Here is a 21,092-nt window from a genome sequence, read left to right on the forward strand (position 1 = left end):
CATCGGACCCAGTATTCATCATTAAGATGTGTTGCTATTTTTACAAATGCTACCTCTTAAAAGCGGTGCAAGCAGTTATAATAAACCAGGCTATTTCCAGCAAGTTTATGAAGAAAACGAGTATGTGCACATTTGGGATATTTAATTGTATTGCCAAATCGCGAATATCGATAACCTATTTTGTAATTTAATAGCTCTCTGCTTCTACTATCTTTAGTGTTTCTTTACCCTACATCGTGTTTGAAGGTAACAAGCTAAAAGGTAAGAGTAGGCCAGATCTCCTATGGCATATTCAAGAAAACTTCCTTCAGCTTGGGGTAGTTGGGCGTTCCCATGCCAGTTATCGGATCCCAACCCTCGACAGCACTAAATCCATCAGTACTACAGCCCGAATTGTGGCCACTCGTGATATCGTTAAATGCTTCGGGGTGTTGATATAACACTGGGTTGATGAATCCAACAGGCTTCTTGCCCGCATTCATGCGGAACGAATTGATGCGTGTAATAAGACCTGCAAACACAGGGGCGGATGCAGACGTCCCTGCTGCGAGCGTGATACCATCATTAACTCCAACCCATGTAGCAAAGTTCACTCCGATAGCGGAAACATCGGGATAGCCACGACCGCCACGATTATACCGACCAGTCGTGTGTGTAGCATTGAGCGTGATGTTATAGTAGTCGTAGGGTGGCGGGTGATTGTTAAAGTATGACTTGATAGTGTTGGCTTGGTATGATGGTGTCCCAAAGATATTGGAGAAGCCGCCTCCACTGAAGCCTGCTGCCTTCTCTAAGAACTTCACGTTACCACGAATACTGCTAGTTGTGAGATTCGTCGCTCCAACAGCGGTAACATAAGGGCAGTCTGCCGGTTGTATCGTGACAAAGGGTCCATCGGAGCATTGAGAGCTGCCAAAGCCACCCACACCTCCGTCTCCTGAAGCTACGATGACAGTAACGCCCTGTAAGCCCAACTTCATCCACTCATTGCACTGACGTCGCTGGTAGTTCATCGGCAGGCTCCCCCCATCTTCACCGTAAGAGATTGAGATAACATTGGTTGGAGTGTAGGCACCACACTGTTCCGGCTGGTCGTAGCCACCTTCACTCGTGTCCGGGTAAGTTGGGTCAACACCCGGAAGGTCGCCCGTCTCACCGTACGCAGAGTATGTACAGTATGATTTATCAAGAGCATCGAGGAAAGTGTTAAAGAGGCCGCTGACCCCACCGCCGCCAGCCTCATAATAGAAATCATCAACTAGATAATTAACCACCTTGGCTGGGTAAGCAAGGGGATATGCCGCCTGGAAGTCAAGATCGGCCTCCTCTGCAGCGTCATACGGTAACGGGGTGGGTGTAGGCGCTCCATCGATGCCTTGAAATTCTGGCTGCGTGCCTTGTGGGATCTCAGGTGCAAAAAGCTTGAGGAAAATGCTGAGGCTGTCCGGACTGTACTGCTGCCCTTGGGTTGAGTAGATGCCGATTGAATTATTTGGGTGCCCCTTGGGTTTATCTGCTACGTTATACATCGCGCGGACACACTCAGGGGTGACCATAGAGGAACAGTTCGAAAGGTTGCCGGATTGTTCCGGTCGCATAGTCGTTGTAGGTGTCAGTTTAGGCACCATCGGACCAAAACTGCGAACGGAGGTCTGGTCCCGCTTCCTAATCTCGAGCATCATAACGCCAGGTGTGATGAAGTCGATGCCATCCCGAAGATGTAATGGAATGTGATATTCTTGGCAGCCAAGAGCAGCCCTGCCTGATATTTTGCTCGTATACTCGTGATACTCGGTATGAAGGAGTTCCTGGAGTTCCGCAACCGTAGCATTGAGTTCCAGCCATTGACGACTTCGAGATAGATTGATCACTCTGTCGTTCAAAGATGATTTGAGCCACTTAGTAACAGCATCTATTCTCTTCTTTGACGGCGCAAACATTTCGTCCACTTCAGACGCTGAGAGATGTTTTCCATAGTGCTCTGAGTTGGGATGAGATATATTCATCAACAAAGCTTCGCCAATGTCGAGGTTGCTTTGGGTCAGGCCAACTCGCACTGGAACTGTGGTAGCTCCTTCAATGCGATTCTTCTTTGTCCAATGAGAGTTCAAGAGCCCGTCACGCACCTCATGCCGTACATGGCTTGATGGTACCACACGAGCTACAGCCACGCTGAGCAGAACTGCTACAGCAGTAAAAGTAACTGGTCTCTTCATTGTAAGATGAGTTAAAATGTTGTTGACTTTAGAGTTGTGTGCCAAGAACATACTTTCAGAGTATCCAACCAATGCATTTATATACCATCCTGTCTCAATTTTGGTCATTTTTTCTCTCTCTCATGAGTTTAAGAGATATCCTCCAAAAGTTCCCTTACCTTCTAAATTCGGATACGAACAACTTCCTAGTGGTGTATAACGGCTAATATCAAAAGATAAAAAGGCTCTTCTTTGATTGGGGGGAAACATGCCGCACGGTATGAATTAAGACCGTGTCTGTCAGTTGTCAACGAAGCTTGCAGCATAGCCTGCTTGCCCCTGATCGTTTGATTCTAGGGCATACAAATTAAATAATGGACACTACGAGACTTCGTCCAATGAGAAATATGAAACACAAAGCATGCTTCCTATTTATTTGAGAGAAAATATGGAATCTTCTATAGGATGAGAATCAGCAAATTACTTGTAAGCGTTCTGCTCTCGCTTGCTATTGGTATCATCAACGTGTTGTGAAAGTTCACCCTGGTGGCCCTTTGTGAGGCCCAAAGACGGGACCAGCAATCAAGTTGACCGCCTTATTTGCGTCTATAGCAAGGTATGATGCTTACAATTAGACACCATGACACGTAGAGTTAGAGTGATTATCCCGGGTCTCGAGCCTATTTCGAATACTTGAAACCGTTGGTCCCGTTGATAACCGGCGGCAAGACTCGGAATTCCGGAACGTTAAGCGGGGTGCCGGTTCAAGTATTTCTCTGAGAGATAACTTGCTAGAGAGCCCTTGTTCTCACAGGGTTTGATTCAACACCTCACACAGTGTGTAGACTGGATCCATATTGTATGCACGATGGTTGTTTCATGTTTCATGTTTACATATCATATCGCCCGATACGAGAGTCTTAATGCTGGGGAGCCCTGCTCTATGCAGAACTGGAGGAGGCTGTGCTAGATGATTGCTACTATGGCTACATGTGTGCTACATGAATGGTCCAACATCTGGGTTAATTGATTTCTTATATATCTTCGTGCTTTAATCGCTGGCTTTCTTCAGTTGTTGTTCTATGCTGTTCAAAACACTTTTCAAAATATTAAAGACAACATGGGTTCATTACGCACGTCTTGGACACTTTTCTGCTCTGCAGCAGTGGTCTTCGCTGGGACTTCATTGGCTGAACATGTCATCCACGAGCGTTCAGTAGAGTCTAAGGGAGAATGGGTTAAGATAGGCGGTATCAATCGCAATGGCCATCTGCCTGTAAGCATTGGACTGACCCAGCGGAATCTCGATCTTGGTCACCAACTGCTCATGGAAAGGTACGCGATGATATAACCCATAGAATCTCTTACATGGCTGACTCTCCTAAGGTCTAATCCTGACTCGCCCAATTATGGCCAGCATATGACCCGAGATGAGGTGAACGATCTGTTTGCACCCCACGATGACAGCGTGGATGCGGTTCACAGTTGGCTCGAAGCTGAGGGCATCGAGTTGGACCGCGTGTATCGATCAGACAATCGCCAATGGGTACAATTTCATGCTACTGTAGGGGAGCTTGAGAAACTCCTTAATGCAACCTACGACATATATGAGAACCAGAAGACTGGTATTCGTCAAGTTGGGACAGACGAATACTCGATCCCGGCTGATCTTATGGACCATATTGACTACATTACCCCAGCAATTACAAGGCTACAGATCGCTGGTGACGTTGAGAAGCGGCGGGTTCGTCGGGAGGTCAATACTAAGAAGGATGATGTGATCCCCGCAGCTCCGTTAGGTGGCCAAGACGTCACGAGCAACTGCAACGATTTCATCACACCCCGTTGTATTCGTAACATGTACAACATACCTATCTTTGATGATGCCGTCGAGGGTAATGAACTGGGCATCTACGAGCGACAGCCGTACAACCAAACCGGGTTGAGCATCTTCTTTGAGAAATTCGCAACGTAAGCTACTTCGGCATTTTGGGACATGGGAGAAAACAACTGACGTCTACTTTAGACATATTCCTACCAACACTACGCCTCTATTTACTGCAATTGATGGTGCTCAGAGATTCAGTGATCAGGATACCCCCCACGTTACAGGCGACCTCGAAGCCATGCTGGACATAACCTGCGCCTACCCGATTGTGTATCCCCAAAATATCCATGTTTACAACGTCGACGACCTCAATTACCAAGTAAACTTGACCCAAGGTTATTTCAACACCTTCCTTGATGCTCTTGATGGCAGTTATTGCAACCGCACTGCTTTTAACATTACGGGTGATAGCCCCGAGTACGACCCAGTCTACCCAGACCCGAATGGTTTCAAGGGAGAGAGGATGTGCGGCCTGTTCAAACCTACCAACGTCATTTCCATCTCTTACAGCCCAGAAGAACAACAGCGAAGCGTAAATTATGACAGACGCCAGTGCAGTGAGTGGATGAAGCTCAGTCTACAAGGCGTGACGATAGTCGGAGCAACAGGCGATTTCGGCGTTGCTGGCAACGGAGGCGACTGTATCGAAGATGCAAACGGTAACTTTACCATTTTTAACCCATTGACCCTCACGAATTGCCCATATGTGCTGGCCGTTGGCTCAACGCAGCTGGCTCCAGGTCATAGCGACGGTAAAGAGGGTAACGAGATCGCTACCAGCGATTTATTCTCCAGCGGTGGATTCTCGAATATTTACCCTACCCCTGACTGGCAAAAGAGTGCCGTTGACAAGTACTTTGATGAAAATCCAACGCCGTACAAGTTCTACAACACCTCGGAGGGCAAGAACATCGGCGCAGGCGGCGGCATCTTCAATCGTGGAGGCCGCGGGTTCCCTGATATCTCAGCAGTTGGTTATCGTGTCATCACGGTTGATTTCAACGACGTCTTCATCGGTGGCGGTACATCAGCAGCCGCCCCAATTGTCGCCGGTATTCTTACTCGAATTAACACTGAGCGATTGAAGGCGGGCATGCCAACCCTCGGCTTTGTAACTCCAGCCTTGTATGCTAATCCCAGCGTCCTCAACGATGTCACAGTGGGTAACTCATCTGGCTGTAATACGCCTGGCTTTTTGGCCGCCAAGGGTTGGGATCCGGTGACAGGTTTGGGTACTCCAGATTACCCCAGGATGTTGGAATACTTCATGAGCTTGGGTTCGAAATGAACATAGATCAATGACAATCATGATTTGATGAAATAAGTAGTTCAGGTACAGTGCGGTGACTGCAATGAACAACCTGTAGAGAGAGCCATTGGATAGTTAATTTTTGGGCTCACACATAGATCTATCTGAGTAATAATTCAGCAATTCTGAAACCTCGAGACAACGTAACTGGTAGAAAAATTCCTGTGTGAAGTCAAAATGAAGTGTCTGATGTCTACGGCTATGAATGTAGAAGACAACTTTCAAGTTACTACTATTTAAAAGCAATGTATGCTCAGACTCAGACTCGAATGAGGAAGTATACATGCGCTATTGAGATTCGGGTGGTGTGCTAGGTTCGGACAATATGATCACACGGACTATTCTTGCTCCAATTTCCAGGAACGGGTTGATATACAGTTTTATTTCCCCTGCAAGGATTCTTCTTCTAATTTTAGCATGTCAATAGATAGATCAGCCATGTGAAACCCGGCGGCGATCTGCACTCTTTGGTGAATAATGACATATCTTCGCTGCAAAATGTGAAATCTGTGTGTTAGGTTTGAACATTTACAGGTTACCTTTAATTTCAGGCCCTTTTCTCATCTATTCCTTTTTTTCAAATGTTTACATTTTGCTTTTGAATAGTCGTAAATAACCTGTTGACCGGTTCTTACTGTATTCGCTAGTAGATTGAGGTCAATCCAAAGAAAGAGCCCGATTCATCCGATAGCCTTTCTCATCAATCAGCCCATATGTTTCGAAACAAAAACGTGTTCAGCTACCTCTCGCTTAAATGTAATAGCTCATTGCTTCATCGGATAGCAATCCCCCCCTTGCATTAATGTCAGGATGAGACACTCTCACCGACACATTTGTCTCTGGCGTCCACTCCCTTCGTGGGCCGCCCAACTTTACCACATAAAGTTTGTCTTGCTGTCAGACGGCTACTGGTCTACATATATAGCTGTGGTGAAACGGATATTTATTTTCAATGATTTAAAGTTATGCTGACTTGGCTTGCCTTCACCGGTTAATTTCGTGCCATTTGATTCGACTGACGATCTGTGTACTGACGTCAACATTATGCCGTATGACCATGGACAACACCTCCGCAAGGGATGAATTTAAGACATGTTTACCCTCGCAGCTGAAGTTTATTCATATAAATTCCCCCTCCGCATCTTCTTTCTGACTTCTCTACGTGTATTTTTACATATACACTTTAATGGAAGGGCGCTTGTAGATCTTTCATAACGAAAGAACGTTGAAACGTTTCTCATTTTCTTGCTGGATTCTCATAGACAATTTTTTCTTGCAATTATTCCAGAATGACACAATTATCTGCACACGAGGAATTCAGGCCGCGGAACGGCTCGAGCCTGAGTCGAGAAATCGAACTATTGGTCAACTATGTCAAGCAGCTGGAATTTGATCCCAACACATTTGTAATTATTGTTTGTCGGCATGGCGCCATCGAAGGTTTGACAAATAAGATAAACCAAAAAAAGCAGGACAAGATTTTCCAACGGGTGAAAAGTAGTGCTCTCATGAAAATTGACAAACATGCAGTCTCGCCCATATAACTAACAGTCTATATCACCTAGATTTTGATATCAGAGCCACAGACGACATTAGGCTCAGCGCAGTGATCGCTGCCGTTGAGAAATCCGAACTATATGACAACCTTGTGATCATTACAAGTGGGTTTATCAGCCATCTATATTTCGACATTGGGTTCAGGATCACGGACTTGAAGGTATATCGGTGTGCAACCAATGACAACCCCAACGAATACCTTCATGTCGATGGCTATTCGAAATTCCACGGACAGGCCGTTCGATCTTGGGAGGGAATGTACCATGAAGCCAAACTCTGGCTTGGACCTGGCGTCGTGTTCAACCTCGGCTCTCATATCGGCCAATTAGGGCAACTATCTGAAACTTCTTCCACTCTCTCTGATTTTGATCGAAACAAGCTTCGTGCACACATTGAAAAGATGGACAGAGTGAAAATGGAGGGAAGTTGGTGGGACGACTTCCGAGCCCCGATTTCCGCGATTGTTGGTATTCTTGCCAGTGCCGGTAAGCTTGCTTCAACTGGGTTCGTTAAGATGTCCGCGGAAGGGATATTTGTTCAGTATAAGTTTATTGGATATGCGATTAGCACAGCGGCAGCAGCTTCCATGACTGCCCTCTCGGCAGGGACTGCAATGCTGGTTGCGCCAGGGGTAGCGGCGGCCGTTTACTTCATTCCATGGGGATCCATCTTTGGTTGGTTGAACACAGTTGTCTCGTGGCTGACGACAGGGCTCAATAAGATCTGGGAAAAGATCAAAGACTGGTTGGCTTCGTGTGCGAGTACTATTCGAGATACTCTAGGGCTTGATGGGAAGTTACACGGCCCACTCAGGTTCCCGGCATGAAAGCGCTTTAAAGTGTTCAGTTCAATCGTTATTAGCTCGTATGCAAGAATTTGTATTAGATAATTAATCATTTTAATTAATTGCAAATCTCTAAAGTTCAATAATTGTTCGTTGAGTGCCCATTACTGTGTACCGTGCTGTTAAACCGATTCCAAAAAGAAGATCTATGAACATTATAGTTGTTGGTAAAGAAGCTTTCGCAATCAATATGTTTCGTTAGACTTCTGACTCTTTGTATGTTGCTAAATATCGTAATTAGAAATGATTGAGGAAACGAGCATATATATAAGTAGAAATCTGTCTCTACTTACCTCCCACCCGCCACCTCTGCGTAAATTCGTGTTGTGCGCGATCCAGGGCTTCAAGATCCGGAATGGTAAACATCCCCTCTCCACACAAGCTGGGCGTATTTCTAGCCAGTAATTGGGCGGCACGGCATGTGGTTGAAAGTCCAATGAGGGAAAGTCCTTTGACTCCTTTCCTTGGCACTATCTCGTTCATAGATTTGCAGATATCAACCGCCATTCGACGTGACGACTCTATGGCAAGTCTATCCGCCGCACTAACGGATTCTTGGGATTTCGTCAAATGGAATGTATTGAGTTCAAATAGGAAGCTAGATATATATGGTCAGCTTGGTAAACTTGTTCGGTAGTCAATTTCGCGGTAACGTACCTAAGTGCGAGCGCAATACTGTCGCAAAACACGAGAGAATTGGGACCTGCGGCTTGGATTAGAGCATAGCAAAGGTTTCGAAGCCGTGATTCTACTGCGAGATATGAATTTGGAGAGGACTTGGATGTTTTCTCATCCTTGATATACTGTGTTGCCTCTCGGACGATCCCTGCAACTTGGAAGAGCATCTCAAAGTTGGACGACGAGCCACAGCTTTCCTTGATCTTTTTATCATCCAGCTGTGCATCTGCCGTTACTAAATTTGAGCCACTATCGCTCGGCGTTTGCTCGTCCTTCGAATATTTCGGTAATTTTACCAGACTGTTGTCCATAGATCAGTATGGGCTTTCATTCGGAGATGGACATGTCTCTAGCGCACATACCAGTCCATAATAATGACTGCTTTCCGGCAGATGCCATCTATGCCGATTCCTGTGTCATCTTTACTCTCGGCAACAGAATCCATATTGTTTAATTTGCAAATGACTGCACAACCAGCAATTGTCAATTCAGATTCTCGGTCAAGGCCATGGCCGTATTCGAACAGTGAGAGTAAAAGCCCGATCTGCAGAACCTTTAAATATGGCTTTGCAGTAGTTTGTAGAAGCAAAAATGACTGCTTTACTGCCTTGTATAAGTTGCTGTGCATAGTAAGGCCACAATTTTCGCAAGGTGGTTGAGATATCAGTGCCATGGATAAAAGAAGCATTCCGTCAATGCCACGACATTGTCCCCAAGCATAATATTCCACAAGTTGGTCGATTTGATCATCGGTCATAATCGGAAACCAACTATGAATCGTATCCTTGTAAGTTTGAACAATGGACGTGGCGGTCAATCCTGCTGACTTGAGTGTCATACGAAGGAGTGATGCTTCTTGCTCAGCATCATCAACGCCACTAAGGAGGGCCACTGATATCATCCCAACGAGCTTATAGCACATGTCAAGGGGTACTTTAGCGATACAGCATGCTCGAGTATGTTTAGATGGCATGACATCTTCTCCTTCTCCGGAGCAAAGTCCGCCAGCGGAGTTGTTAGTGGATATTTGCCGCCCGTAGACACAACGAGTCTTTTTCCTAAACAAATATGAGTATGAAAGGCCGGCCCATAGGAGCACTGTGCCGAGACATGAAGAATGCATACAGTAGGCATCGGTTACAGGCAGGAAGAGCTCTGTCGCAGCGGGTCTTGGCTCTTTTGCATTGATGGCAAACTCCGGCCGCTCTGCCGAAGACTGGAAATTGGGGCGGAATATGTAGAGTCGTGTAATCCGATGTAGAAGCCGATGCCTGCATGGTCTTGTAGCTATCAATTCAGATACAACCGTGCTGTAGCGTTCAAGTCAATTCTCCGCGGATAGCTGTAACGTTATGACCCCAAAGATACTTGTACGGAAGAGAGATTCTGTTAATGGGGCATGTAAGCTATAAGATACATGGAATAAAACTCCCGAGACGTTTGCTACCGTGGGGCCGGCCGTTTAACCTTGGGCCAGCTCACGGAACTAGGCAAATTATAAATCATGAGCAGGGTTCGGCCGATGCATTAGCGCCAGTTTTGTAAATCCATTTTGAGATTTCCGATGATAGTGCCATCCAATCAGAAGTTGCGCCGCAGTATGAGAGGCATCACTGTTTGTCCATATGGATATACTCGCCTTTGGAACGTGAGTTGTAGATGAGTTGGAATTTTGTAGACTGGATGTCTATAAAAGCCTGATGTATCTCCCTTCATCTTGATCGAAACCACTTACTTGCACACCATCAGAAATAAAGAGTACTTGAGCTATTGAGTCTTCATATCACCCCATTGCAGAAAAGATGTCGTCAATCAAGAACGTCGCAGTTCTTGGAGTAAGTTTTCCATTATTTTATTGAAATACTGTAATCTAAATTCATCAGGCCACTGGAAATGTCGGTAAAACTTCAGTTCCCGCTTTGCTTTCTGCTGGCTTCGTCGTGACAATCATTGCAAGACCAGAGAGCACCGCTACCTATCCCGAAGGAGTCACCGTCAAGAAGGCCTCGTATGATGATCTTGAGACACTTACCGAGGTCCTTAAGGGCCAAGATGCACTTGTCGAAGCATTCAATCCTGCTGCAGCTGAGCACCAAAGCATTATCGTGCGAGCCGCTCTGGCTGCTGGCGTGCGTCGTCTGATTACGCCTGAATTCAGTACTGATTCCTTCTCGGCTCACGCTGAGGAAGTCGGGATCTTTGAGCCTAAGCGGAAGGCTCAAAAGGAGCTTGAAGAGCTCACATCTGCGCCTGGTTGCATCCTCTCCTGGACGGCCATCATCCCCGGAGGGTGGTTTGACTGGGGCATTGAGGGTGGATTCTTTTGGATTGACAAGAAGCAGAAGACCATCACTCGCTTCGGATCGGGCAACCAAAAGGTGTCCATCAGTCGCGTGCAACTGTGCGCCGAGACCATTGTTACTGTTCTTCAAAACCCAGACAAGTATCGCAATCGTGTCGCCTACGTTGCAGATTATGCCGTCAGCACAAACGAATTCATCTCCATCATTAATGAGATTTCATCTGGGGAAGAATGGAAGGTGGTCGATGTCGATATTGAAGAGTTTAAGAAAGAAGGATTTAGGCTCTGGGATGAAGACACTAAGAATGGTGTGAAGACTCGGTTGTTCACTAAGGCATACACCATGCTAGGGACTGTTGCACTGTTTGATGAAGAGAATCGCTACGACGCGGATTATTCGTACAAGCAAGAGCCCGGAACTGGCCGACCGATTGAGAGCCTCAAGGAAGAGCTGAAGAAGTTGCTGGGTTACAATTGAAGCGGTTACTATCCTGCATTGCACATGGTTCGGATTTACAAACTGGATCAGTTGAATCAGATCAAGCTACTTGAACAATTTGTTTTCAATCAATATCTTTTATATATCTAAATATGACTGTTGAAGTCTTTGAACCATCTTGAATACCGATGCTTAGCATTATGCCTCCCGTAGGAAGTGATCCATGAAGTGAACAGCCTTGGCTTTTGCGCATCGTGCAAATCGAAGAAGATATGCTGACCACATTGATAGTAAAATCTCATGCAACACATTAGATAGCTTCAAAGGAATAACATCGCAGCTCTGTGTGTTTCTCATCTCTCTTGGGCCCTTGTCTAAAGTAGCACCAGGGTAGCTCCACGGTAGAATGAGCTTGTCGCTGAGCTATGCGCCACACGCTCACTTTTGTCACAAAGCAACAAATTAAGATCCAAGGCATCGAGGCCAAAGAACCTAATAGCGACGCCTTTGTAGCCTGAATGGCTTCCATTGTAATAGCTCTTCTACGGAGTAATGACATTACACAGCACAGTCACAATCAGTCACACAAAGTGGTTATCAGCGATGATAAATGTAGATCTCAGAATGAAACGGCACCGGTACGGAGGACAACCAAATGCCGAGATTAACGAAGGATCCATTCAAGAATTCCTCTCCAAACGTCCTCAAGCCAAAAAGGCCTTGCCGGAATCGATGTCCATAGTAGACACCGCGCGGCGGACATTCGTGACTATCTGGAGAAGAAAGAGAGAGAAAAGAGAAGAAAATCCCACGAGAGCGAAATTTCCTAAGAAGACCCGCGAAGAAAAAAAAGATGAGTCAGCATTTACATCTAGCACGTGATGCCGGCGAGATCTGGAGCGAGAGTTGCTTCTCACGTGAGTTCTTGCTCTAGAGATGATGAATTGGAGCTCCCTGATTGGCCCACCTAAACCGAGGAACCGACGCAGTTCCGTTCCGAAGAAGCTCGATCCAAACCCGCAAACCGACGACAGCAACCGGCGAAACGGCTTCTTCTTTGTCTGGGGGAAAGTCGAACAGCAATTGAAAATCGCCGCTCCGATCTCGAATCTCCTCTTTCCATCCAAGTCATCTCGCCCAACATGATCGCCCACCGGCTCGGCCTCGCTGCCGTGCGCAGTACGTTGCTCTTCTTTTTTTTCCCCTCCTCGGCAGCTTTGCTTTTGGCCTTCACATGCAATCTGCGAATAGCCTCACCACGAACGTTCTCTGACATCGAACTGCTTTCATAGGCGCGACGAAGCCCAATGTCTTCTTCAGGCAGAACATCCCGCGCATGGTCCTCGCCTCTGCCATGTCAACCTCCCAGGCCCGGTAAGCCCGCGCCCAAATCCAAACTGCCCCTCCATGAAACAACAAACCGAGGAAACAAGAGAAGGAAACAGCTTTGCTAACATAGACCCCCCCGTCTCTCTCTTCTCCGCAGACCCGTATCGACCCAGAAGCTCTCCCAGGAGGAAGGCCAGCAAGTCCTCGTCAACCAGCGCCTGAACCGCCCCGTCTCCCCCAACCTGGGCATCTACAAGATGGAGCAGACCTGGTTCGGCGCCTCCGCCTGGACTCGTATCACCGGCTGCGTGCTCTCCGGCGCCGCCTACGTCTACTTCACCGCATACCTCGCCTCCCCTCTCCTGGGTCTCCACGTCGAGAGCGCCGCGCTTGCATCCGGCTTCGCTGCCCTGCCCTTCGTCGTCAAGGGCGCCATCAAGTTCGCTCTGGCTTTCCCCTTCACCTTCCACTTCATCAACGGCATCAAGCACCTGGTCTACGACTTGGGTATTGGATTCGCTAAGACCCAGATTAAGAGGGGAGAGGCTGCTCTGTGGATATCGAGCTTTCTCGGTGGTGGCTACCTGGCTTTTGGCTTGTAAAGGAGCATCGATGGATGGCTTGGAAGAAAGAAGGAAAAATCAACACCGGGCGGGCAGCGGGCGGTGTATGTAAAATAAATGGCCATCAAAGGGCCTTTTCTGATTAATTGTCCAAAAATATTTTATTAAAAAGTTTACAAACAACCCGAATGCCATGTATCGATGACAGGGCGTCAGCTCATCTCCTGGATATCAACCAATCCGAAACGCCGTGCGCCTTCTCATATGCTGCGTCAGCTGTAGCTGTTTTCCTTAACTAGTACTCCTTACTCCAAAAACCGGGCATCGAGAATGGTCTTGATGAGCTGGTGATTGCGAGTAGAAGCAATCTTCTCGCCAACAATGGGACCAATGAAGTCATTTAGGTCAGAAAGTTCCGAGGCGGGGGCGTTGCCATTTACCCCGTTCATTTGCGCCTCGGCAGCATCCGTAGTGTCCGTCTTCTGCGCGAGAGAGGCTACAGCCTGCACCAGTCCCTGAACGAGCATCTCATACTCGATCGAGCCCTCCGACTTTTCTTTCAAGGGCTGGAGAATTCCCGAGTCGAAACTCTTGAGGTTTCGCAACACCAAGACTCGGATTGCCTCCATTCCTCCAGCCTCAAGCAGACCGTGGATGGCACCATACAATACGGCAGGAGGCTTCGTGGGGTCCAGGAAGTATTTTAGACATGTCCTTGTAAGTTTTGGTCGGAGCAAAGAGTTTGAAGCTGAGTATTTGCGTGCAATACGGCCAAGTAGTGAGGCTGCTAGCTGTCGAATATCATACTGCTCTTTGAGAGAATCTTGACCCTCCTCAGTGCCCAGTTTTCTAGCCATCAGGCACGTCAGCACGGGCGCAGAGAGAGAACTGGCATATGGGTCCAGGAACAAGCTCTTGTTCTCGATCAAAGCGTTTGTCAGTTCCATCATCTGCTTCAAGGTGAATGTGTCGTCTAGCTGATGTGTGACCCTGTCCATGATGAAGTTGATAAAGTATGGGACCAATTGATGCAGGCCGGGGTCGTCCCTGACAGACCCAAGCGCCGCCTGACGCAGTCGAATGACCTCCTCATCTGGGTTATCATCGAGGATAGCAGCCTGGATCTTGTCGAAGTAAAGAATGAGCTCCTTGCTCACAATGTGCTTAACAGAGGGCTGGCCGGAGGCAGCATCATTCCCAGCAAGGGCAGACAGCGCAGGGTTAGCACCTGGTCCCTTGGGCAACAAGTCTTGTGGTCGCAACTCGGCCGAGGTCGGGTTCTGGGGGATAGAAGGCTGAACGCCCTCAATGGCGAGCCAGTGTGCTACGTTAAGCTGTCAGCGGAGCTGTCCAGAGCTGTGTCCATCGCATATAAGATGAAAACTCACCAGTAAAGTTCATGTCTCGCGGCACTCTAGGCAGCGGTGCATTGATCAGTTTCTCGAAATCCACCTCTTCATCCTCGATGTAGAACAACGGCTGGCCGGGTCCCAAGCTTGCCTCGCCATACCGAAGAGGCCGCGTGGAGTCGTAGCCATACAAGGGCTCGGCATCCAAAACCTTGAGAGCCAGAGAAACGTCATTGACGGTCATCGTCGTCCGTCGTGCAGCGCGCATGAGGCGCAGAGCTTCGATAATGACCTGGCCAATACGGTATTCGACATCCTGTGTGAGAGCCTTGAGAGCCTCGTCGCTCATGGAGCCAATGCCCACCGACTCGGCAACATCCTTGACATTTTCGGTATTCCACAGCAGTTTGGGCGTTTCGCTCGCCATATTGGCCGTCTTCTGGGCGATGCGAAGCTGCGAATACGGTCGATGTTGGGTGGCTAGCTGGCTGGAAAGCGATTCGCGTGCGGATTGACGTGAGGCTGAGGATGGATGACCTGCGAGCAACTTTGGACCACTACCAGCGAATTGTGGGGGAGAGCGAACGGATTAGATAAGCCAAAATCCGGCAGCCGAATACATGTATCTACATCCCTAAGATAATGGAATATTGAATCAAAATGTTGTAAATATATAATAATAGTATAATATGATATTATTTCATTTTTGGAATTCCATATCAAGCACTATTGTGTGTCTGCCATAAAATGAATCTTTTTTCCTAGGTATACCTAAGGAAAGGCACCGCAAGCGGACATCTGCACTGAATCAGCAACAGGCTTCGGAGACCCCACTGCAGCAGCTAGTGTTGAGCTCCTACAGCACATGCTACAGCGGCTCTAATGGGGTTCGCTGCAGTGCTCCCCGGTACGTCATCAATGCCTGGGTAGCGGCGGTTTGGTGGGATTCGCATCTCTGCATCCCGACACCTTCAATTAGACAGCCAGGTTGCTCTTAAGACGGACCAATCTACATGTTTGTCACTGGCTGCGACCTATTAGGTAATTCTCATCTTCCAAGCGAGGAATTGGAAATGTTCCTCCTTTTCAAGGTGACTGACTCGACAATTCACTCATGATAGACGCGATGATACAGGGGGGTGAGACAAGCCAAGTTTAGAAGTGGCATGGATATTTAACAATTTGCTACTCTATTTCGAGCTACCTAGGCGACAAAAGACAAAAAGAGACCCAAAAATGCCCACTTAAGCACCAATAGCCTTGGCAAGAGCCTCACCAAGGTCCGAAGCAGAAGTCGGGTTCTGGCCCGTGATGAGGGTGCCATCCACAACAACCTTGTTGCCAAAGACGGCCGTCTGGACAAACTTTCCGCCGACGGCATTGACGCGGTCCTCGACGAGGAAGGGCATGGCGCTGGTCAGCTGGACGGCCTCCTCCTCGGCGTTGGTGAAGCCGGTGACCTCCTTGCCCTTGAGGAGGGGCTCGCCGTTGACTTTGGCGTTGACCAGGGCGATGGTGCCGTGGCAGACGGCGGAGACAATCTTGCCGGCGTTGTAAAACTCCTCAATCAGGGCGATGGAGTCGGCGTCGTCGACGAGGTCGAACATGGGGCCGTGGCCACCGGGGTAGAAGATTGCGTCGAATTCGCCAGAGCGGCCGGCGAACTGCTTCAGGGGCAGGGTGTTCTCCCACAGGGACTTGTTGTTGTTGAGGAAGCCGACGGAGATGGGGTCCTCCTTGGTGAGCTCGATGGAGGCGGGATCGAGAGGGGCGACGCCGCCCTTGGGAGAGACGACGGTGACCTCGACGTTCTTGCCGGAGAGGACATGGTAAGGGTGCGCGAACTCGGGCTGTGATTTATGAGGTCAGAGCTAGTTACCAATTGAAAGTTGGGATTGGAGAGGAGGAGGAGAGAGGAAGAGAGGAAGATAGAGACATACCAAGTACCAGCCAGAGGATCGGTCAATAGCGTCAATCTTGTCGTGGGAGGTGAGAACAACGAGGACCTTCTTGGGAGCCATTGTGTCTGAGTTGTGGATTGTAGATGTAGATTGTTGTGAATTGGTTGCTTTGGAGATGTGCTGAGATTCCGAGGGTTGGAGCTGTAGTCTGAGTGTTGAGTGCTTGCTTCTTGCTTCTTCTCAACCAACCATGAACAACGGCGACACTCTTTATATATCCCTTTTTTCTCATCCCATCTCAATGCCACCTCTTCGGTCTCAAGCTCTCCACATGGCCAAACGATCGCCCACAATCAATGAAGCTGCCCCTCATTTTTTTTCCTTCGTTTTCAATGCAAACAGCTTCTCCAGGCTTCTTTCGGCATGTTGTCCGTCCGCCTTGACGCTCATCATTGGTCCAGCGCGCGGCAAAGTCCAGCCCAGACCTTCATAGTCAAAACTCCCCGTGCCGCGGCTTGTTTGACGTTGGAAGCGCGTCACAGAATGAACCTTGGGAGGCTCGACGGATCTTGTTCCGAATGTTTCGATTATCTAATACCAGCTTCTCCATAATTGTTGCTCAATTCAATGCGCAAAAGCAGAGAAAGGCGACAAAGGCGACGGTGCATGACTGAGATGAGTCAGCTACAGCTCGGATGATGCCGCAGGGTACGTGGGTCTTGTACCTGAAGAGCGGCGGAATGTCCCGCAGGGCTGGCCGTGCGGGTACGTACCGTTGAAGGACTTAAGATGTTATTCTCCGGATGGCAAGAAGCAGAAGCTCAGATGAGTTGAAGATGATGCTTTGCTTGGAGTAATCATCAATGCGTTTTTTTCTCTTCTTTTGTTTGTAAGCAGCTTCTTTTCTCATCATCTGCTGAGTTGGATTGGTGATCAATGGAAAGGACTCGGCTCCTATCTTGCCACCGGTCCGAGTTTGAGAGACGGCAGAACGAAGGTTTGAATCAGTAATATAGAATTGAGAACTCTGTGTAGGTATGTGGCATTGAAAGGGACATCTCTGACCGACAACTTGCGACAATGAGTACAAAGGATATAGAATGCCGTCAATTTGCCAATGCAGTTAAGATCTGCTCAAGGAGATAGCAGCAAGACTTGAACAAGTTTATCCTCTGTCGCCACTTACACATGGAACATGCTGATGATATATTTCTCGACTTTGTCCAAGTTACATTACGGCTATTCAATCTTGCGAATAGTTGCAATTTAAACCTTCTCTGTTATTTGTGAGTCCAAAACCCCCAACTAATATGACAACTTATCTTGCCAGAGCACCGTCTCCTTTCACTTATAGATGTATACCAAAGGCACACTACAGATTCAGCAAAGGATAGACTACAATCACCTGATAACAGGTATTCTGCCATCGAACAAAGGCACATCATGTTACCAACAGACGACGAATACGACCATTATGAAATTCGATTGCTGTCTCGCAAGTAATGCATCCCACATTCCGCATTCCCAAAAGCCGCACAAACCACACACCGGCATTTTCTCTCTTTTCAAGCCCTTGAAACAACTAAGTTACATAAATAAAAAGCAAAAAAGAAAACTGAAATAAAACCGCTCATAAACTGAAGCTTTCATATTTCACAGAGAGCCTCGAAAAGAAATAGAATAAAAAACAAATAAGACTGAAAAAAGAAAAAAAAAAAAAAAAAAAAAAAAGTACAGTCAGCGCTTAAAAAACAAAAGGAATGGTCCCTGTAGGCCTCTCGCCAGACAAATCGTAGATTACACATTGAGGCACACAATCTCGATGGATTGAAGCCCCTCCCCTCCTTAGACGATAAATGAAAACCCGTATGAGCGAAAGAATATGTGTTGGTAATCGCGGAGGAGATAATAATAATAATAAAAAAAGAAATAGTCAGGGTTCGGGAACCCATTCCAACCCAGCCTTGCAAAAGTAGTCGTCTGTAGGCTTGACTCATCAAAGCCCATCACCAGCGACTAGATCAAGTCCTGTTGTCACCCTATCGCATCTTTTGCAATCTGCTGCACTTGTTGGATATATCCTTGCCTTTGAGCCGATTAGAAGCTCTTATTTGATGAACTTCGTAAATGTTGCTTTTGCATACCCGTGCTGTCTCCCATTTAGCCTCGTCGTGATGGGTAATTCTCTTCCCCTGCCGTTCTCCTTCTTCTTCTGCTTTTCTTTTTCCAGTCACAGCATTAGCCTGACTTCTCATCGCTGCCAAACTCAATTTGCTGACTCGATGAAGCGGCCTCTTCTCTCTCCTCTCCATCAGGGTTTCGCCTCTTTCCCATTCTCTCACACCACTGTTCGGCGCTCACAATGGTCCCGTCCAAAACGCCTGTTACTTGCGTGACCATGTCAAGGCCCTCCTTGGCCAGCACCAACACCTTTTGCGCACCTTCACGCATTGCTGAATCGTTATCCCCGTTGGAGTTCCCCGACCGCCCGTCAGACATAGTTGCGAGGCGGAATCGCTGGGGGAGACTGGTCAAGTGGCGGCGAACAAGGACCCTCGCGTTCTCGGGAAGGGCACCGCCAGCATACTTGGACACGTTGTTGATAACGTCTTGAAGAGATTTCAGGATATCACCCTTGAGGCTGTTGATTCGCGCGGCGAGTTCGCTTCGTGAGGGGTTCGGCTTGTCTTGGCTCTTTTCCGCGCCGTCGACATCCATGGCCTCAGCATCGCTGGAACTCTCAGTAGATGGCCCTCCCTCTGACCGTTCCTTCCTCTCTGCCTTTTCATATTCCTCCAATGCGTGCTTCAAGTTCAGAATGGCCCGGTTCATGTGATCGTTGGTCCATCGAAGCCAGCGCAAACAGTACTTGAGACTACGCAAACTCTCGGCGCTCATAGCAACACTTAGTCCCGACGTGGACATCATCAAGCGGGTCTGCCACGGCTGGCTACCCGGCGGCTTGTGCGTTGCGGGCGCGGTTTCTGAGTATGCGGGCGACCGCTGGTCGTCATAAGCTGGCAGCGTGTCCACCGTACTAGCAGTCGATAGGCGGCGAGGAGTCTTTGACATGACCGACGACGAATCATCAAGACCGTTGTCTGGTGATCCATTCGCATCGCTGCTGGTGCTGCTGCTCTCTCCTGTCCTCCGTCTCTTGTTGGAACCGTTCGAGTCGGGGTCTGATGTAGGTGCCGGATGCCGGCGACCGGCGCCGAGGAACCATCGAACACCGCCTTCAACACCTGTGACTCTACCCACAGAGTTGACTGTGTTGGCGATAGGCGTCAGGTAGCCCTCGACATACTCGGCGCCCGATTTGAATCGTGGAGAGAAATTCTTGGCTCCGCCGTAAGCGGAACTGGCGCCGCCAATTGTCGAGGCGACGAGGGGATGAGCGGTTGTAAGGAGAGACAAAAGCGGCTCGGGCTTGGGTGACTTTGGTTTTGTCTGTTGAAGCTGGAATGGAGCAATGGGCGGGCTCATGGGCGGCAGCGAAGAGGAGTCGGCGGGAGGCGATGATACGAAATCTGTGCAAGGGGGCAGTTGGCATCAAACATTGACATAACAATTGGGCATTTCAATATTGATAATGGCATGATTACTTACCTGCGCGTAAATCTCCCAGAGCCTCAGCCGCAAGCCGCACGTCTGGGTCGTCGAGCGTGAGGCTGCTCGGGGTTGGTGTTCCGTCATAGATGCGATCTGGCGACGGCGAGGCCGCACTGGCAACGCTTGCTGCGCCGTCCATGTCCATGATTGTCGCTGGACTGTCGGGTGCGTGGAAAGGCGGTGGTTGTCGGTACGAGTTCAATGAACCATTGAAGGAGGACGGCCAATGGTTCTGGTTCTGGTGCAGCGGCGGCGGTGGATTGGGGAGGCTGTGAAGATGCTGCGGAGGTCGATGCTGGTCGTCGGCGCGCATGGCAACGTCGCCGGTAATGCTGCTCAGCGACGGCAATGTTCTGCTGTCGCCGTCATGGTGCACCAGCGGGGGAAGCCTGTCGTTGTCGGACGGGCTGGGGAACTGGTGATGGCTGTGCATGGACTGCGAGTAGTTTGGGGGTGATGGTGATGGCGGTAATGGCAGAGGCCGCTGTAGCGTCAATGGCAATGGCGCATTCGACGGCCGCGAGTCGACGCTGCTGAAGCCCGAAATGGGGTTTGGCGAATGGGTATGGATGGAATTTATCGAGGGAATGGACTGGATCGAGTTGATGGGCGGCAGGCGAGGTCGCGGCGGTAATGGTGGTGCAAGTGCTGGTGCAAGTGCTGGTGATGGTCCGAGGGGGGCCGAAGCTGGACTGTTGGCGAGCGTCTGGCGATGCATGGCATGTGATTGCGGCCCAGGCGCATATATGATATGCACATATGGGAAAACGGCTGATAAGCACGCAAGCACTGCACTCCAGTGGCTGGCTGGCGCTGCGGCAGGGGTTGTAGCGGGAATAAACGCCGGGGCAGCGGTCTTCAATCGGCTGGTATTGGGGCGGTACAAGATGGGGAAAGAAGAAAAAGAAGAAGGAAAAGAAAAAAATGTGATGGTGGAAACGGGTACAGCACAGGCAGGCAGCGAGAATAGCTTCAGATGGGGGAAAATGCGCTCTGATACATGCTAAGCCCTTCTTCTTGGGTCTTGGGACAGAGAAGGGGAGAAGAGCAGGGTGGTCTGGGCACGTGGATGGACAGTGATGACAATGGCGATAAGACGACAGGACAGGACGGCAATTACATCAAG

General features: G+C 48.7%; 9 protein-coding genes across 9 annotated transcripts; 4 read left to right on the forward strand and 5 right to left on the reverse strand.

The window, feature by feature from the left end:
* Positions 1–281: 281 nt before the first annotated feature.
* On the reverse strand, positions 282–2,324 carry T069G_00553 (pro-kumamolisin, activation domain-containing protein; the record flags this gene model as incomplete). The annotated part of the gene is made up of 3 exons (XM_056167763.1): positions 282–1,102; positions 1,157–2,185; positions 2,270–2,324. The coding sequence occupies 3 exons, from the start codon at positions 2,322–2,324 to the stop codon at positions 282–284; spliced, it is 1,905 nt and encodes a 634-aa protein (XP_056033079.1).
* A 991-nt stretch (positions 2,325–3,315) lies between these two features.
* Positions 3,316–5,371, forward strand: T069G_00554 (pro-kumamolisin, activation domain-containing protein; the record flags this gene model as incomplete). The annotated part of the gene is made up of 4 exons (XM_056167764.1): positions 3,316–3,530; positions 3,582–4,166; positions 4,222–4,742; positions 4,824–5,371. The coding sequence occupies 4 exons, from the start codon at positions 3,316–3,318 to the stop codon at positions 5,369–5,371; spliced, it is 1,869 nt and encodes a 622-aa protein (XP_056033080.1).
* Positions 5,372–6,681: 1,310 nt separating this feature from the next.
* On the forward strand, positions 6,682–7,775 carry T069G_00555 (uncharacterized protein; the record flags this gene model as incomplete). Its single annotated transcript, XM_056167765.1, has 2 exons — positions 6,682–6,889; positions 6,958–7,775. The coding sequence occupies 2 exons, from the start codon at positions 6,682–6,684 to the stop codon at positions 7,773–7,775; spliced, it is 1,026 nt and encodes a 341-aa protein (XP_056033081.1).
* A 216-nt stretch (positions 7,776–7,991) lies between these two features.
* Positions 7,992–9,748, reverse strand: T069G_00556 (fungal zn(2)-Cys(6) binuclear cluster domain-containing protein; the record flags this gene model as incomplete). Its single annotated transcript, XM_056167766.1, has 5 exons — positions 7,992–8,017; positions 8,087–8,391; positions 8,451–8,771; positions 8,834–9,529; positions 9,597–9,748. The coding sequence occupies 5 exons, from the start codon at positions 9,746–9,748 to the stop codon at positions 7,992–7,994; spliced, it is 1,500 nt and encodes a 499-aa protein (XP_056033082.1).
* Positions 9,749–10,273: 525 nt separating this feature from the next.
* T069G_00557 (NAD(P)H-binding domain-containing protein) lies at positions 10,274–11,251 on the forward strand (the record flags this gene model as incomplete). The annotated part of the gene is made up of 2 exons (XM_056167767.1): positions 10,274–10,306; positions 10,355–11,251. 2 exons carry the CDS (start codon positions 10,274–10,276, stop codon positions 11,249–11,251), a joined length of 930 nt encoding a protein of 309 aa, XP_056033083.1.
* A 1,103-nt stretch (positions 11,252–12,354) lies between these two features.
* Positions 12,355–13,143, forward strand: T069G_00558 (succinate dehydrogenase/Fumarate reductase transmembrane subunit domain-containing protein; the record flags this gene model as incomplete). Its single annotated transcript, XM_056167768.1, has 3 exons — positions 12,355–12,391; positions 12,505–12,586; positions 12,699–13,143. The coding sequence occupies 3 exons, from the start codon at positions 12,355–12,357 to the stop codon at positions 13,141–13,143; spliced, it is 564 nt and encodes a 187-aa protein (XP_056033084.1).
* A 266-nt stretch (positions 13,144–13,409) lies between these two features.
* On the reverse strand, positions 13,410–14,880 carry T069G_00559 (TATA box binding protein associated factor (TAF) domain-containing protein; the record flags this gene model as incomplete). The annotated part of the gene is made up of 2 exons (XM_056167769.1): positions 13,410–14,428; positions 14,493–14,880. 2 exons carry the CDS (start codon positions 14,878–14,880, stop codon positions 13,410–13,412), a joined length of 1,407 nt encoding a protein of 468 aa, XP_056033085.1.
* An 817-nt stretch (positions 14,881–15,697) lies between these two features.
* T069G_00560 (DJ-1/PfpI family domain-containing protein) lies at positions 15,698–16,474 on the reverse strand (the record flags this gene model as incomplete). The annotated part of the gene is made up of 2 exons (XM_056167770.1): positions 15,698–16,303; positions 16,394–16,474. 2 exons carry the CDS (start codon positions 16,472–16,474, stop codon positions 15,698–15,700), a joined length of 687 nt encoding a protein of 228 aa, XP_056033086.1.
* A 2,118-nt stretch (positions 16,475–18,592) lies between these two features.
* On the reverse strand, positions 18,593–20,684 carry T069G_00561 (transcription factor opi1 domain-containing protein; the record flags this gene model as incomplete). Its single annotated transcript, XM_056167771.1, has 2 exons — positions 18,593–19,884; positions 19,964–20,684. The coding sequence occupies 2 exons, from the start codon at positions 20,682–20,684 to the stop codon at positions 18,593–18,595; spliced, it is 2,013 nt and encodes a 670-aa protein (XP_056033087.1).
* Between the last annotated feature and the right edge of the window lie 408 nt (positions 20,685–21,092).

The sequence above is a fragment of the Trichoderma breve genome, chromosome 1 (assembly GCF_028502605.1).
Source record: "Trichoderma breve strain T069 chromosome 1, whole genome shotgun sequence".
Taxonomy (NCBI): domain Eukaryota; kingdom Fungi; phylum Ascomycota; class Sordariomycetes; order Hypocreales; family Hypocreaceae; genus Trichoderma; species Trichoderma breve.